The 17,215-nt window shown below is 55.1% G+C and overlaps 1 protein-coding gene across 3 annotated transcripts in view; it reads left to right on the top strand.

Moving 5' to 3' along the window:
- The window catches only part of ACTN1 (actinin alpha 1), a 95,840-nt gene that overhangs the window by 71,516 nt on the left and 7,109 nt on the right, over positions 1 to 17,215 (top strand). For all 3 annotated transcript variants that reach the window (XM_073895413.1, XM_025869813.2, XM_025869811.2), the window contains exons 8-16: positions 278 to 363; positions 7,638 to 7,730; positions 9,110 to 9,340; positions 11,031 to 11,178; positions 14,316 to 14,466; positions 14,926 to 15,034; positions 15,569 to 15,709; positions 16,540 to 16,722; positions 17,026 to 17,160. In XM_073895413.1, coding sequence (XP_073751514.1) covers positions 278 to 363; positions 7,638 to 7,730; positions 9,110 to 9,340; positions 11,031 to 11,178; positions 14,316 to 14,466; positions 14,926 to 15,034; positions 15,569 to 15,709; positions 16,540 to 16,722; positions 17,026 to 17,160 — 1,277 coding nt within the window. The remainder of the gene's footprint in view (positions 1 to 277; positions 364 to 7,637; positions 7,731 to 9,109; positions 9,341 to 11,030; positions 11,179 to 14,315; positions 14,467 to 14,925; positions 15,035 to 15,568; positions 15,710 to 16,539; positions 16,723 to 17,025; positions 17,161 to 17,215) is intronic.

Genomic DNA, 17,215 nt, shown 5'->3' with positions numbered 1-17,215 from the left:
TTATTCCTGTCACTGAACTTGTTGCAGAAACGGGGCCAGCTGCTCGTGGAACGTTCCTTATTCTGGGTTTGTCGTTTGCTTCCTTGGGACACTGTTTCTCTGCTCCCTCTACCTCTCCTATTCCTGTAAGTGGAGGTTGATGCCAGAAGCGGGTAGGATTCAGGCTCAGCATTTGGGCAAGAAGACTTGGAGGTTCTGTAAACTTCTTTCCAAGTCACATCAGGAAGTTTATCACGTGTTCGCCAGCTGGCTTTTAACTCCAGATTTTTCTTGACAGACATCGTCGGAACTGCCCGCCCGGATGAGAAAGCCATCATGACTTACGTGTCCAGCTTCTACCATGCCTTCTCTGGAGCCCAGAAGGTACCCGGGTCCCTCTGCTCCTTCCTCTCGCAGCACACCTTATGCCGGGCCCCAAACCATGCGCCCCCACCCCACCCGCCTCTCCCTGGCAAGGGGGTCCGGATGGTCTGTCTCTTTGGTAGAGTTCACTCCCGGTGCCAACGTGGCGCGTGTTCTTGCTCGGCTCTCTCCCACCCTGCATCTCCGTTCCTTCTCTCCTCTTCCTCTACAGTCTCTGAGAAGCCTGGGCTAGAGCTCACCTTCTGGGGCCCAGAGGCCCGGCTTGAGCAGGAAGAGCTGCATGTGTGAAATCAGGCTGGGGGTTCTGGATGTCTGGAAGGCACGGTGGGCAACAGCCCCTCCGTGCCCACCTTTGTTGAAGCTACAGGCTTTCACGGAGCTGAGGGCTTCCCCTGGGGAGGCATCTCCTGTCTCCACTGACCTATTTTACAAAGGTGTCACGAAGCCCCCACCTTTCTCCCATTCACGGGCATGATTTAGCAAATCTGTCCACAGCTTTTTTGGGCCCTGGTGCCTTTTATATCCTTCTATATCCTGCCTGGGACCCGCATGTGGGGTCACTCTGCACTCTGTGTTCTCAGACATAAGCACAACCCCTTGGAGTGGGGGGGGGAGGGGGGAGCTGGGCAGCTGTGAGCCCCTTCAAATGCCCTGGCTCAGTTTCGCTCGGGGAGGCCTGAGTTTAAAGTCCAGCTGTGCAGGTTCCACACTGCACAAGGGTACCACAACTAAAGAGCACCCATTCACACTGCATATATTGAAGATTTGAATATTTTTGTTACTAGGCTTAGCTCAGGGAGCAGAAGCCCCTCTCCTAGACCCCTCTCACAGGCAGGACCCTGGAAACACAACAGGCTGGGCCTTCATGGTTTTGGGCCGAGGACCTGTCCCATCACGTGGATGTGCTCAGGCAGATTTCCCACCCTCCGCATGGAGTCTGAGTGACCTGTCTCCAAACGCATGATGGGGGTGCTCCCCGCACCTCTGCCCAGCCTTCCCCTCTGCTCTCTCTCCCCCTTCCCTGTCTCAGTCTGTGCTCTGTCCGCTCCCCACCCCTTTCTCCTCCCACCATCTCATGTCTCCTCTTTCTGCCCATCCCCTCATTGGCTGTCTCTGCGACCATCCTGTGTTCTCTCTGGCCACCACGGCTGTTTGGGTTTATTCTGTGCTGCTGCCGCCCCCCCTTTCTCCTCTCAACCTCTTCTCCTTCTCTGTGCAGATGTGTAGGCACGCTAAGGCTGGATGGGAAGGCCATGTGACCTATTGTTTCATGTCACTGCCACGCCTTCTTGGGTGCGCAGAAGGTGAGCTCTCCCTCGGCCTCGCCCGCTCTCCCTGCCACCCTCCGCCCACCTCTTCCATCCTCCCGGGATGCTCCAGCAACCGTCCCGGGGGGCCGCGGCCCCTGCAGTGACAGGAGGGACTTGAGAAGGCCCCCTGCCTCTTGTGTTCTCTGAACCTTGGCCAGGACACCTGAAGACACCCGAGAGCCCCATCCTCTGGCTGGCTGGCCCCGTGTGACTCTGCGCGTACACGCTGGGCCTAGTGGAGGCCACAGATGGGAAGGGAGCTTGTGATCTCAGCTCCTGCCCTGGATCCTGAGTCAAGAGCCCTTATCCCGAGCGGCACAGCTCCTGGCTGTGCTTCCTGACTACTCCTTGAAACATTCCGGACCCCTTCGTGTTCTCTCCTTCCCGCTTAGTCAGGACCACCCTCTGAAATTACCCAGCAGAAGAGGCAGGGGGACATCTTCCTGCCTTCTCCCTGGTATCCAGTATATGTGCTGCCGAAGCGAGCACTCTCCCTGGTATCCAGGCCAGAGGCTCAGCGCCCTTCCCAGCCAGGCCTGCCATGGGCGTGGTGCAGGCTGCACACTCCACAAGGGTGCCATGGGTGCCCCATAGACCATGGAGGTGTGAATATTTGTTATTGAAGTAGTCCTGCAGATGGCAGGAAAAATAGGCCCTAACCTATCAGTATGATAGTTTTCCATTAGAAGTGCCTTGGGGAGAGGCGCCTTTAAACCATCCCACAAGAAGCACTGTATGGGCTAGCAGCAGCCCTGTTCCCTGGCTGGATGGGCACCCCGGACCCTCCCCGCCTTCTTTCCGGTCCTCACCTCTTTGGCACGGAGACAGGAGAGCTGTCCCGGGTGGAGGCTTCCTCACAGGTGTCCTGGCCCTCCCAAGATCTCCCGCCCCTTCCAACCTCTTCTCTGGTTTTCCTCTTGCTTCCCGTTTCTCTCTGTCCCATCTCCCCTGCTGCTGTCTTGCCAGCTGCTTCTGGCCGCTCTGACCCCCCACCTTTCAGCCAGGCTGTGAGCAGCATCTGTCTACTTCCTGGGCGGGCCCCAGCCCTGATAACCAACAGAGGGCCCGCTTCCCTGCGTCCGTAGCTAGAGGGCGCTCTGCTGTGGGGGTTTCCTCTTTCGAGCTCTTCCCCTCCTTTCCCTGCTCCTCCAAGGGTTCTGTCCTGGGCTTCATGCCTGCTGACACTGGCCTTCCCTGTGTCCTGGCTGATGATGGTGCTCGGACGGAGTGCGTGCGTGCACGCGCGCGTGCGTGTGTATGTGCGTGTGCATGGAACAGCCTGCTTTCCTCCCTCCCAGACCTCATGCCACCTCCCCCCATGCCCTCCTCCCTCCCTCTCATCCTTGTTGCAACCATTTCATGCTCCTTTTGTCCACGTTCAAGAACAAGGTCACCAGTGTGGGGCTGGGGGTGGGGTAAGGGTGGTGTGCCTCTCATGTCCTGGGTCAAGAGCCTCTCCCAGAGTCGTCCCGGAACACTTCTAAGGATTCAAGCAACTGCTTAGAGCCAAGCGGGCCAGGGGGAGGGGAAGCTTTGCCCTCTCCTGTGGAAGAAGAAGGATTCTTTCAGACTCACACACTCTTCTTGTCTTGATCGTCTCCATGTCTCTTGCCAGTCGGGGGACATATCCTGAAACCCATGCCCAGGGCCCTCCAACCCCACCACTGTCTTTCTCTTGTCAAGCCTTGGGCGGTGGAACTAGAAAGGCAGCAGAGCGCCTTGTGTGCACGCACGTGTCCACACGTGTGCGCGCGAGTGTGTCAATAGTCCACGTACCCATACAGGTGTAGGGCACGCAGGTGCACATCATTGGTTTTCCTTGTCGGACGAGGACCAACATCTGTTTGACGTGTTGGTTTGGGTTCTGATTCTTTCTCGGTTTCCTTTTCCCCTCCTCTTCCCTTGTGTCGATATAGAATCAACAGAAAGGAATGGATTTTATGTAGTTTGTGCTGTAAAGTTCATGGTCTATTGGGAACGATTGTGAGAAATAACCATCTAAGGCACAGACTAGCTCTGCTGTAGGTGTTTCTGGATGCTTTCAGGAGTGGATGGTGATGTTTGTATCTCTCTGGCCCGTCGGTTGCTTTTTTCACATCGTGAATCTCCTACGGGAAAGAAACCCCATTCCTGCCCTCAAGGGATTCACAGTCCATCTGGGGGAAGCCCTTACACCTAGAAGCCAACAATGGCTGCAATCCAATCAGTGCCCACCTTTGCTACAGACTGAGTGGGGGCGGGGCAGGCCAGAGGGCTGCAGGGCTGCACAGCACGGATGCTCTCTTGAACTTGAGCTTGGGGGTCTTCAGGGTTGAGTAGGGGCCCTCAAGTGAAGATGGGGCAAGTGTGGGGAAGGCAGTCACAGCGTATGTGACAGCTTGGAGGTGTGACAGTACAGCTGCGAGGGCAGGGCGAGTTAGCCCTGCTGGCCGGGGCTCTCCCACTGCCCAGAGCGAGGCACCCAGGGGAAGCGGGAGATGGCAGCTGGGGAGCTGAGCCCCTTTGCCCCCGGGCCCCGCTGGTGGGGACACTGGGGCTGGGTGCCGATTTAGACACGGGGAAGGGCTGAGCTGTAGGAGGAAGGAAATGGGCAATTCTAGGTAGATTTGGGAAATTTTTGACTAAAAAGGTCACAGATGACATTTTGGTGGCATTCATGTGAATCCCCGTGGATGCTGGGTGACAGAGCCATTGTGCGTCATTTGGCCACATTCGGATGTTAGACATCACCTTAATTAACTACCTGGACCAGCGAATTTGATGTTGCTTTTTAGAGTAGCAGCCTGGACTGGGATAGCTGAGTTTCGTGTGGGATAGCTAAGTTGTTAGTACTCCAGGAATAATAGTCCCTAACTTGGGGGGGGGAAGAAAACACTATTATAAAACCAAACAGATTGTTCTGTGTTAAGATGTATAATAATATAACTTAAAGTAAGTCATGAAAAAGCAAACCAAGGGAAGGTAAACACAAATTTCTAGAAGTCTTCCTTTGGCATTTAGAAGTAATCCTTTTGCCTAGTGTTAAAAATATTTTCTCAGCCCATTAATGATATTTGTGCTTATGTCCTTTATCTCATGCAAATTCTGTTAACATCAGAAAGGCTGGGCGGTCTGGTTCTTCTACTTGTTCCAAAGCAGCTCTCCTCTTGCAGGAAGGATCCTTCCAGGGTCGGTGTTCTGATGGTGCTTCAATTTCTCCTTCAGAGAATGACTCTTTCCTCCCCTAGAACAAATCTCTCCTTTGAGCCGTCTTCATGACTTGGTGGTTCTGGGTACCTCTCTCCTAAATCCCCTGTAGTGATGGAGTTCTTGTAGCCACGGGAAAAACAGTTTCTAGAAAACTAGAAAGTGAGACAACTAGGGTAGGCCTCGGTCCCCCCTGCCAAGGGCCTCACTTGCCTTCCACCGCAGTGAGTATGTCCTGCAGGTCTTACTTCCCTGCGTGGCCTCTGTGGCCCTCCTGGGCTGGGGGTGGTGGATGACCGAACCCTTCTTTGTAAAGGGACCAGTGTGGAAGCAGGTGTCACCTTGTAGGCTTCTGCAGGGGGGAGTTACACAGTGAGCGAAAGAAACGGGTCAAGGTCTTGAACTTTCTACCTGTCTTTTTTTTTTTTTCCTAAAATTAAATCTGGATTCCAGGAGCCTGCTTCTTTCCTAAAGGGAACCGTGGTGGGAGCTGGGCTGTCCCTTGAGGGCGGAGGCACCCCTGGTGGAGTTTGCAGACGGGCCGTTGCTGTTTCTAAAGAAAGTACGCTTCTTCCGTGGTGCCTGTGCTTCCTTTCCAAAGGCAGATACCCTGGTTATAATGATCGGTTTTCTCAGTCTCTCCGGGTGAAGCCACCTGGGCATGGGCAGGCTGAGTTGCAGGCTTGGGAAAGAGGCAGGTCTCTGTGAAAACTCCCCAGGTGGCCCACTGGGGAAGTCCCCCAGACTTCATCCGAAGGAGCCTGCCTTGACCCTGGAACAGGCAGCAGGCAGGGCTCCCGAGGGAGGCTCCCAGGATCCATCTCCTAAAATTCCATAAGCACAGGCCTCATTCAGTCTGCCGGTTTGACAAAGTGCACACAAGTCAAAGCTTAGGACCACTGAGCCCAGGATTTCAAGATGAATCAGGAGGGTAACGAGGCCAAGGAGGGCTTTATCCATGAAACATCACAGTGGTAACTGCTACTTGCCTGTGGTGCGTGGCCATCTCTGGTTCTTACCCACTTGGTCACCATGCTGGACATGGCTTACCTAGGTTGGTACAGAGATCACTGCCCCCCCCCGCCCCGGGTCCCCCTCCCCAGCCTTCAAGGGAAGTGGCCCTGGTGACCTCAGGTGGATTGCTACCCCCCAGCCCTCCTCATGGGGCATGTCGGCCTGTTCCCTATGCCCTTGCTCTTTCCAGGGCCCCAGAGGGAAGGAATTTCCCTCCTTGTCACCTTTTGGGATTCCCTGTAGTTACCTGTTGGTTTTTAAGAGGAAGGATGATCAATCAGGAGTTCTCCATGAGAGGTGGCCATGGCATCTCCAGGGCAGAGTTAGGCTGGAGGGCAGAGGGGTGAGGGTCTGAGGATGTGACCCCTTGCCTCCGTGTCTTGAGACCTGGGACTCAAAGCACCCATCCTGTCTTGGAGACCCTCTGGCCATTCCCACAGTGGGACCTGGTGGAGGCCTCCTTGTTCTGACACCTCACCCGGGAGGTGCAATCTCTTGACTTTGAGCTCTAAAGGACCTTTATGCTGACCTCATTGTGCCCCCTCACACACACACACATCCCAGCAGGCCCTCCCAGTACATGAATCAGTGGGTATGAATCCTGTTTGAAAAGTTCTGCAAAAAAAAAAAAAAATTTACATCTTAATTATTTCTTTTCAGTTCAAAGCACCCTCATTCTCAGGAAATTCTTCTTATGCCTAGCCTCTGTTTATCTTGCTGCAATAAAACCTCATTTTGTCTTGTTCATCAACCAGTTGTGAGGTCCCATCTTTCTGTCCCTTAAGCCCTTGTCGCCTGCAGGGTCACCCTTCTCTAGGGCCCCAGGATGCATATCTGTCTTTTCATCGGCATTATCTGCTCCCACCCCTAGGCTGTCTTTCTATCCCAGGACCCCCAAAAAGGCTTTGAGTTCCCCTCCCCTTGGAGTTGGGTCATGATGTGAAAAGATGAATTTTAAAAATTACCGGAGCACCTGGTGATATAGGGACATGTGGCCCTTGCTGGTGTTGGGTCCACAGTACCCTCCATGGCCTGAGAAGGCAGTGTCCCCTGGAGCTTCTGGGCCTTTGCCTCTGATTTCCAGTCAGTTCCCTCTCATTCCTCTTGTCGCCAGGACCCATGTCAGGCATCTGCTAGCCTAGCACTCCCTCAGTGCAGGACCCACACTTAGCTTTCCCAAAGGCGCCTGAGCTTGCTGGACGTCCTGCCTGTGTTGGGTTGGTCCTTAAGTCTTGTCTTCATGCCGTAGAGGGTCTCCGAGTCTTCTCTGGTGTTCTTTAGGCTTTGAGTCAGGAGCAGATTCTGTAGGGATCCCGAGAGGTCCTGCTGCTTCTCAGTAGGCACCTTATTCCAGACGCCCAGCTTTGAATTTCTGCATCTCCCAAGATTCTGGCCAATCCAGCCTCAGAGCCTGAGCCTTCGGACTCCCAGGGCCTCCACTTGGGATTCTCGGCTGGGCGTGAATTTTCTCACCTCTTTACCTGAACATTTTGATTATATCAGTCATCACATTAGTGTCTTCCCAACATGTATGGTTGGCCTCAAACTCAGGTCCTTCTCCAGGGGCCCCCAGTTCAGCCACCAAGATCTCTCTTTGGGCTCCTTGATCCATGGGACCCAGCATGGGCTGGCAGAAGCTGGCGAGGAGGCGGTGGATTTGAAGCCCTGCGAGCTGCCTTCTTGCCACGTGGAGCTGCAGGGGTGAGAGCTCTTGCTACCCAGGGCTGACCATGAGCACCCCCTCCCCACCTTTCTTGTTGCCAGGCGGAGACAGCAGCCAATCGCATCTGCAAGGTGTTGGCCGTCAACCAGGAGAACGAGCAGCTCATGGAAGACTATGAGAAGCTGGCCAGCGATGTGGGTACCTCCTGGGTTCTCCTGGCCCAGCTCCAGCCAGGCTCTGCTACCCCACCCTGGGGGAAGAGGGAGCCCCCAGAACCTGTCCCCCCCAAGCCCGCCCCTGGGGCACAGTTTGAGGCTGGGCGTAGTCCTTGGTCCCAGCACAGCAGATCCAGGGAAGCTTCCGCTCCTCACCTGTTCGTTCTCCCAGGAGGCAGAGGGAAGTGCCAATCGAGCCAAGTCCCCAGCTTTTTCTCTCACCAACGAACAGTGAGCCTGGCAAACTCTGCACCTCTCTGGATCTTGTTTTTTTTTTTTTCACTTGTCAAGTGAGAGCTAAGCCAAGAAAGAGATCTCAGGGGCCTTTCTAGCCTGGTGTACTGTTGTTCTGTGAGAGGCTTGGCCTAGAAAAGGAGGACGCCTGGTTCTGCGAGGTTGTGACCTGGAGATGGACCTGTGCTGGCTCAAGCTAGCTCAGCAGCTGGGCCCGCCCACGGGACAGGAGGAGACAGTGATGGGTCTGCTGTTCTGGGTTTCGCCATTGACTCTATTTGGGTCACTCACTTTAGGCTTTGAGCCAGGAGCAGATTCTGTAGGGATCCACTTGCTTCTTCCTTAAAAGAACTCAGCCTTCTGAGCCTCTGGTGGGTCTGCCATCCAGCATACTAAGAACCCAGGTGCCAGGTTTAATCCCTGCTCTGCCATTCTAGCCTCCTCACCTAGGCAAGTCACGTAACCTCACGGTGCTCGGTCACCCCTCTGCAGCCTGGGGGAGGCTCACAGCACCTAACCACATGGGGTTCCCGTCATTATGCCAGTGAGTTCGTTTGGGAGACGGGCTGGTACCTTGCAGGTGCTCGTTCTGTCCCCTGTGACCACCAACACTCCCCCACCCCCCCACCCCCAGCTTCTCCACCATCATCACCTCACCCAGGCTGTTCCCTGCCTGTGCCCCAGAAGCCGGCCTCTTCCCTTTTGAGTCAGAGATCCTCACTGTAGAATTCTAGATGGCCAGGTGACAAGGGCCTCGGGAAACAACTGTGCACCCCTCCCTGGTACGGATGAAGACGCGGAGGCCCAGCCGGGTGGTAGAGCTGGAACCAGAGCTCGGGTCTGCTCCTAGTCACGCTGACTTCCCACCAGGTCTGGCAGAGCAGGGAGGTGGAGCTAGCCTCCTCCCCTTGCAGAGAGGAGGCTGGTGGCCAGGCTGCATGAAGGAGCACCCTGGAACCTGGCCACGGGCCCAGAGAGTGGAGGTTGGGACAGTGTGTGCTGTCAGGAGAGCCCCCCCCCCACCCCGCCCAGCTCCCCTAGCGTGGGAAGGGCCAAAAGGCCATCAGGAGAGGGAAGCAGCCCTTGCCCCCGCTCCTAGCACCCTCACCCCTTCCACCCTCCAGCTGTTGGAGTGGATCCGCCGCACTATCCCGTGGCTGGAGAACCGGGCGCCAGAGAACACCATGCACGCCATGCAGCAGAAGCTGGAGGACTTCCGGGACTACCGGCGCCTGCACAAGCCGCCCAAAGTGCAGGAGAAGTGCCAGCTGGAGATCAACTTCAACACGCTGCAGACCAAGCTGCGCCTCAGCAACCGGCCTGCCTTCATGCCCTCCGAGGGCAGGATGGTCTCGGTGAGCCCCACAGGGCCCAGCCCCCACTGGACCGCCGCCTCCAGCCCTGAGCTGCTCCCGGTCAGGGTGGGACGTGTCTTCCCCCCCCCTGCCCCCCCAGGCTCAACCCCCACACCCCCCACTCTTCCAGGCCAGACTTGCCCTGCCAGACCCCAGAATATCCACCTGGACCCCCCAGCACCACCTTCTCCCCCACCCCTCAGAAAACCGTCTTTGCAAACAAAATGCCTCTTGACATTTTGAACCAAACAGGGCTCAATTCAATAGCAATTAAGATAATTTTCTACTGCCGTGGAATCTTTTTTAAGCACTTTAAAAAAAGCGTATTACCATACAAAAAAATGTAATGGATTTTTTTTTTTTGGTTGGATATTTCAAAGATACAAATAGGCAAAATACAGAAAATAGAAATTACTTATAGTCTCAATTACCCAGTATCAACTTAAAAAATGTTAGGGTGGCTCATTCGGTTGGGCGTCCAACTCTTGATCTCAGCTCAGGTCTGGATCTTAGGGTCGTGAGTTCAAGCCCCGAGTTGGGCTCCATACTGGGCACGGAGCCTCCTTAAGAAAAAAAAAAGTTTTTTGGAAAAGATTCTTTTAGTCTATGTAAATATAATTTGTAAGGAAATCCTAAAGCATGTTTTATTTGATGAGTCGCTTTTTAAAAAAAATTAAAATTGTGAATGGCTGTCCGAGTTGTTAAATTCTCTTCATTTAGGTTACTTAGGTTATTACTGCTTCCCGCTTACCCTGTCCTCAGACTTGGGAAGAAATGTTATGAGCCAGGGAAGCATGCAAAACAAAATTTAAGAATTCACCAAGATAGAGCTTTTGCCCTTTAAAATGAGAAGTCATGAGGAGGCGTGGGCATATAAGGCGGGAGGGGCCGGGGACAGGCAAAGCAGGCAAAGCGCGTTGGAAGGAGGCACGACCCCGGGGGACCCTGGAGGAGAGGAGAGAGTCTCTGGCCATTGTATCTGCACTTTGGAAAGTAGCTGTCTTTTTACAGATTCCAGGCTAAAACGGCAACTTTTAGGTGGCTAGAGCCCCTGCTAACCAGAGGGTACTTTGTGTGAGTTAGAAGAGCCCCCTCCTCCCAGTGGATGTAGCCTGTGCCCGGGGCCTCCAGGTGGCATGCAGGCCGGTTCAGCCCCTATCTGCCCAGTGGGCACCCTGTACTAATTGTAGGAGCGACCCTGTGGGTGGCTCCCCGTCTGAAGGGCTGTGGGTTTGTGCTCAGCAGCTGTCACTGTCCTCAGATGCTTGGCCAGCTCGCCCAGACCAGGGTCTCTGCAGGCTCCAGGCTACTGCCCAGAGCCCATGAGCAGATCCAGAGATGTGGGGAGCCTGGGAGGCTCCCACACCTGCTTGCCTCGTTCAATTGTTGCTCTTTTCCCTTGGCTGGCCCTACATCCTCTGTGATTGGTCAGCATCCTGGGCCACAGAGGGCCTCGGGCTCTTTCTGCACAGGGCTGCACGCCCAAAGCCCTATAGCTGGGTGGCCCATGTGGACTTGGGGCCTCACTCCCTGCCCAGGAGGCCTGGTGCCCAAGAGCCCGGGAAACACCAGTGTGGGGCTGGGTGGGCATGGCTGAGATGGGGAAGGCGCTTCTTCTAGAAGGCATGGGGCAGCTGGTGGGGGCCTCGGGGGCCAGGAGGGGCTGACCCTGTGCCTCCCATCCCTACAGGACATCAACAATGCCTGGGGCTGCCTAGAGCAGGCGGAGAAGGGCTACGAGGAGTGGCTGCTGAATGAGATCCGGAGACTGGAGCGGCTCGACCACCTGGCAGAGAAGTTCCGGCAGAAGGCCTCCATCCACGAGGCCTGGACGGACGGTGAGGCCAGCCCAGCCTCCTGTTTCCCCCTGGGGGTGCCAGCTCTCGTGCTCCACCAGCTGAACCGCCAGCTGCTTTCTCTCTTGCTGCTTGTTTGTTTTGTCTCTTACTAGTTCTTGTCATTAGACAAGTTCATTAGCCTTTTAGGTGTCTCCGCTTTCTCGTCTGTAAAGTGGGGATAATCACAGTGCCAACTTCATAGGTTTAGGGGAACGGAATGAATAGATACTTGGGATAGCACGATGCTACGTATGTGTAATTCACTGTTGGTTTTGGTCACCGTGATGATGTCTTCTTCCCTGAGTCTGTGAGGTTGGGGTTCTCATCCGAACTCTGCCACCTAGAAGCAGAATAAATTTGGAGCAGTGATTTAGCCCCCAGGTCTCGTTCCCTCATCTGTGACATGCAGATGACCATGCGCCCTCTCCTGTGTCAGCTTCCTAGGGCCACCGGTACAAAGGACCAGACACTGGGTGACTTCATACCACAGAAACGTGCTCTCTCAGGAGGAGGAGGTCAGGAGGGGTCCAAAGCAAAAGGGTCGGCAGGGTTGGCTCCTTCTGGAGGCTCTGAGGACGAGGCTCTCTGTGTTGCTTCCTGGCGTCTGGTGGTTGCTGGTCATCCTTGGTGTCGCTGGCTTAGTTCGGCTCTGCCTCCAACCCGCCATGGCTGCTTCTGTGTCTCTCCTTTTTCTAATAAAGACTCCAGTCATTGGATTTAGGGCCCTCCCTAGTCTCCTGTGACCTCATCTTAACTAATTGCATCTGCAAAGACCCTATTTTCAATTAAGGTCATATTCTGAAGTTCTGGGTTGACATGAGTTTTGGGGGACACTGTTCAACTCAGCATGCCTCCTCCTAGGGTTGTTGTAGGAGTAAACATCATAAGGACATTTTATGCTTAGCTGAGTGCCGGGCACATAGAGCACACTCTGTAAATTGTAGCCCTGGGTATTTTTCCTCCACTGCCTTCCCTCTTCTTGTTTCCAGCCTCCGGTTATAGTGACCCAGAGCCTTTACCATGTTAGCACATGCGTGTCTCCATTACTCCAATTTGGAGGCACTTGGGGCCATTTCTGGTGTCTGCTTGTTGGCAGCTGAAGTTAACTCCAAAGAAAGAAAAATCACACCTGAAATAGTCTTTTCCTCTGGAGAGGGACCCAAACTGCCCATCTCCTAGGGTCCTGCGGCCGCTGCAGCCGGAGCCTCTGGGGCAGACCCTATTGGCCGGTGGAGCACAGTGTCTCCACTCTCCCCCAGTTAGCTCTGTCGTGCTCCTCAGCTCTTAGGCTGGAGACCATTAGGGACGGCTGTACCCTGTGGCGTGGTGGGGGATGGGAGCGTGCTTGACTCGGCCTGAGGGGCTTGGGTTTAGCTCCATGTCGTAAGTACACAGGGACGCCAGGTTGCTCTCTGCGCTGCCTCCGCCGCATGTGTAGGAAGCTATTCATTCAGGTGCGCCTGGTACAGAGTGGAAGGAGAGATTGCACCAGCTCACCCACCTGTTTCGATCATGTCCACCCTAGGGCCAAGGCGCAGCTCACAGAAAGGTACAGAGCAGGGGCCGGCCCCGTCAGCCGGCCCGCCACCAGCTGGTGTGCGGGCCGTAGACACTGGCACAACCTCTGGGCAAAGCAGTCTGAACTGTGCACGTCCACGCCTAGCCGTGGCACTGCCTGCCGACCCGGGAATTCTTGAGACTGTCTAAAGAATTAACCCTGAACGTGGGGAAATCACACATCTAGAGAGATTTGCCGTGAGACCCTCTGTAATAGCACAAGCTGAGGGGCTTGGATGCCCCACAGTAGTGTGGCAGGTGGTCACGCCAGTGGTGGCTCAGCCACGGGAGGGGACACGTGCGGCAGCCGGAGCCGGAGCAGAGACTCTGATGATGTGCTGCTGAATGTTTGAAAAGCAGGAAACAGCTTACATATACCTGCTGGTTCTAACACAGCATCTGTATAAGGAAAGATGGGAAAGGAGTAGATAAGTAGGCTCATCTGTAATTTTTTCCCCCTAAACTTGTCATATTATTATTCTGACTTAAAGAAAAAAAAAAGTAGAGGGGCGCCTGGCTGGCTCAGTCAGGAGAGCATGAGACTCTTGATCTTGGGGTTGTGAGTTTGAGCCTCACCTTGGGTGTAGAGATGACTTAAAAATAAAATCTTAAAGAAAGGGGCGCCTGGGTGGCTCAGTCAGTTAAGCGTCTGCCTTTGACTCCGATCATGATCCCAGGGTCCTGGGATTGAGCCCGCATTGGGCTCTCTGCTCCATGGGGGTCTGCTTCTCCCTCTCCCTCTGCCCCTCCCCCTGCTCATGCTTTTTCTTTCTCAGATAAATAAATAAAATCTTTAAAAATTCTTAAAAAAAAAAAAAAAGTAGAGGGAAGGAAAGAAAGGGCCACATCGGGCACCGTCTTTCAGCCTCCACAGCCCAGCCTTTATTTGTTGAGCAGGACTGAGCATCCCTGACGGGCCCAGATGGGGAGGGTGGGCGTGCGGGCCAGGCCAGGCCAGGGCAGTCCCTGTCCTGTACCAGACGCTTCATAAGACAGCTGTCAGACATCACGTAACAGCAGTCCCAGGAGGTTCGTTTCTCATCCCGTTTCCTCCCGGGAAACAGAAATCCAAGACATGCCAGCCCCGCCCCACTGCTAAAGAGAGGGCGGTGCCCCTGACAGAGAAGGTTCTGGCCACTGTTGGATTCCGTGTAGAGTGCACCGGACATGCTGACCACCGTGAGAGTAATTAAGGGGAGGGGTCCCTGCAGGGCTGCTGGGGGCTAGCAACAATAGCTGGAGAAGCTCTAAAGATGGGGCACCCCTGAGGCCCTTGTGTGGTTCTTTCCTGGCAACACCACGGGGCCTGGCCCTGTGTAGCCTTCGTATGTAACCACTCCTCGTGGCCCCGTACGTGTTCCGTGGAAAGTAGGAACTTCCCCGACTCAGCCTCTTAGTGGATGTTCCTGCTGCACATCGCTTTCTCAAGCTGCAGATGATCGATCGCTGTATGGTGGACATCTGGGGACGTTGTGCCCCTGGATATGGGCCTCTTGGGGCCCCGAGGGGTGGACGGTCGGGGCCAAGAAGATGGGGCCTCGGCTTCTGCTCAGCCTCGTACCCCCTCTCTCTGAACCCAGGCAAAGAGGCTATGCTCCGGCAGAAGGATTATGAGACTGCCACCCTCTCAGAGATCAAGGCCCTGCTCAAGAAGCACGAGGCTTTTGAGAGCGACCTGGCCGCCCACCAGGACCGCGTGGAGCAGATCGCTGCCATCGCGCAGGAGCTCAAGTAGGCGCGGCGCGGCGCGGGCTGGGGCTGCCATGGGAGACAGGGTGTGGCTGTGAGAGGCGAGGAGCAGGGGTACAGTGGGCGCCCGGGCGGGAAGGGCGTCAATACAGAAGACTGAGTGTCGCCCCAGGTGGAGAATGAGCCCGTGACCCTACTGCTGAGGGCATTCGGTCCTTTCCTGGAACTAGTGCAGGGCCAGAGCTCTTGCTGGGCCTCAGAGGCTCCCTGCCATGGGGTATTGGGGTCAAGACTGGTGTCGCCTCCAGCCGAGGTGTGCCAGGGGCCTCTGGACAGAACTGGCCTTCATTTGTCTCCCAGCAGTCTTCTGAAAGCCCGGGAGGTGGGTGGGCGGGGCACCTAGAAGGCCCCCCCGTGCTACTCGCACCCCAGCCCCAAGGAGGAGAGCAGGTCCTGGAGGTAACCCGGGTCACCGGACTCTCCCTGTCTCTTGCCTTCTAGTGAGCTGGACTATTACGACTCACCCAGTGTCAATGCCCGATGCCAAAAGATCTGTGACCAGTGGGACAATCTGGGAGCCCTAACCCAGAAGCGGAGGGAAGCTCTGGAGGTGAGGGCCCCTGAGGGAGAGGGAGGCCTGCCTCTAGCAGCTCTGGGTGCCTCTTCCTGCTTTGTGAGTCCCTTTGCTTTGAGCCAGAAGGCTCCGCTGGGTTCCCTGGACCTGCTCTGGCCTGCCTGTCGAAGGTTCACCCTGGCACTGGATTGAGCTTTGCCTTGCTGGAGATGCCTCCTCTCTGGCCCTAAGCACACCTCCTCCTCCCAGTCTAGTGCACTTCGCAGCCCAACCCTAGCCATTTGAGAACTTTCCTATTCTACAGATCAGCCCGGGGGCCAGGCTGGGTGATTCCAAATGTGGGAGGGTCTGTAGATCCCCCATTAAGAACCAGTGTCCCAGAGAAAGCCTAGTCTTTCTGTCTGACTTAGTCTGGTGCTTCCAGACCTAAACCCCTTGTGGCTGGCCAAGAGGGTCTTGGAGGCCTGGGGCGGGGGGGTGGGGGGGGGAGTAGGCAGGGAGTGGTGATTCTGGATATGACTCTGCTGAATATCTCCCTGTCCACCCCTTCCCCTCAATTGTCACTCCCAGCGGACAGAGAAACTGCTGGAGACCATTGACCAGCTGTACTTGGAGTACGCCAAGCGGGCCGCACCCTTCAACAACTGGATGGAGGGGGCCATGGAAGATCTGCAGGACACCTTCATCGTGCACACCATCGAGGAGATCCAGGTGTGCTGCAGACCCCTCACCCCCAGAGGCCGGTTCCCCCAGTCCCCTGTGCAAACCTCGTTCCTGCAGACCTGCTCTGTGGGGTTGGGGATAGCAGCCAAGGATTTTATACATTTGAATGAATTACATTTTATGTATTTTGATTAGGTAATATATACAGATGGTATAAAATCTAGAAGATAAAAAGGATATGCCATAAATTGTCCCTCCTACCCTAGGGCCCTCCCCAGAGGGAAGCAGCATGCCCACACTGTCTCTGCATATGCAAGCCTTTTTTTATTTATTCACTAATTTATATTTATTTATTTTTGTGTTCTTTATGTATTTATTTGTTAGTTAATGTGTTCTTCCCCATATCCCCTTTAACACAGAATTATATACTGTATTCTGAACCCTTGTTTTTAACTTAATGTTTTGGAGCTCATTACATAGCAATAGCGTCCTCATTCAGCTGCAGGGAATTGGATTTAAAAGATTTTGCAAAGGAAGCCTGGGTTGGGGAAGGTCACCTGGGAAGCAGACCTGGGGCACCCCTTGTCCCTGACCTGACTGTGGGGTGGTGTACACTCTAGGGTGGTTGCTCCTGACTTCACCAGCCCTAAGCATGAGCTATTGCTTTGATGGCTCTGCCTTCACCTCCCCAGGGCTGGCCCTGCCCGCCTGGTTCTCAGCCATGAGCATCCTTGGTTGCTGCCCCTGGGTCTCCCAGCTGGTGTGGGGCCAGGCCTTCAGTGGCCCTGCCACCCCCCTCTACCCTGGGACCTGTAGGGCTCCCTTAGTTCATCTTGCCCACAGGAGGCACTGCTCACTGTGCTTCTCTCGCACCCAAGGGACTGACCACAGCCCATGAGCAGTTCAAGGCCACCCTCCCTGATGCCGACAAGGAGCGTCTGGCCATCCTGGGTATCCACAACGAGGTGTCCAAGATTGTCCAGACCTACCACGTCAACATGGCGGGCACCAACCCCTACACAACTATCACTCCTCAGGAGATCAATGGCAAATGGGACCACGTGAGTCCAAGGGCTGGGTGGGGCATTGGCTGGGCCATTGAAAGTTTTATAAGGGCAGGGATTTTGTCCCCTTTTTTGGTTGATTTTTATTGATTTTCATTGATCTTATTTTTTTCACTATCACATGGTAAGCACTCACCTGTCCAGTTAATGAACGATGGAATTTCTGGAACAGGTCCGTGTGTTCACTCCTGTTCTATACCTGCCTGGCCCCTTCCCTTCATGCCTCCTCCATTTCCTCATCTGAAGTATGGGGCAGGTGGCCGGCCCGTTCCCCACGTCCCGTGATTGTCCTCACCCCAGGTGCGGCAGTTGGTGCCTCGGAGGGACCAGGCCCTGACGGAGGAGCATGCCCGCCAGCAGCACAATGAGAGGCTACGTAAGCAGTTCGCAGCCCAGGCCAATGTCATCGGGCCCTGGATTCAGACCAAGATGGAGGTGCGTCCCCTCATGGGAGGCAGGGATGGGCGCTTCTGCCCCTCTGAGCACCATC

The sequence above is a fragment of the Callorhinus ursinus genome, unplaced genomic scaffold, assembly GCF_003265705.2.
Source record: "Callorhinus ursinus isolate GAN/ISIS: 27379988/994484 unplaced genomic scaffold, GSC_fseal_2.0 scaffold8, whole genome shotgun sequence".
Lineage (NCBI taxonomy): Eukaryota > Metazoa > Chordata > Mammalia > Carnivora > Otariidae > Callorhinus > Callorhinus ursinus.
The sequence above is the reverse complement of the archived record's forward strand: the minus strand, read 5'-3'. Positions and strand labels throughout refer to the sequence as shown.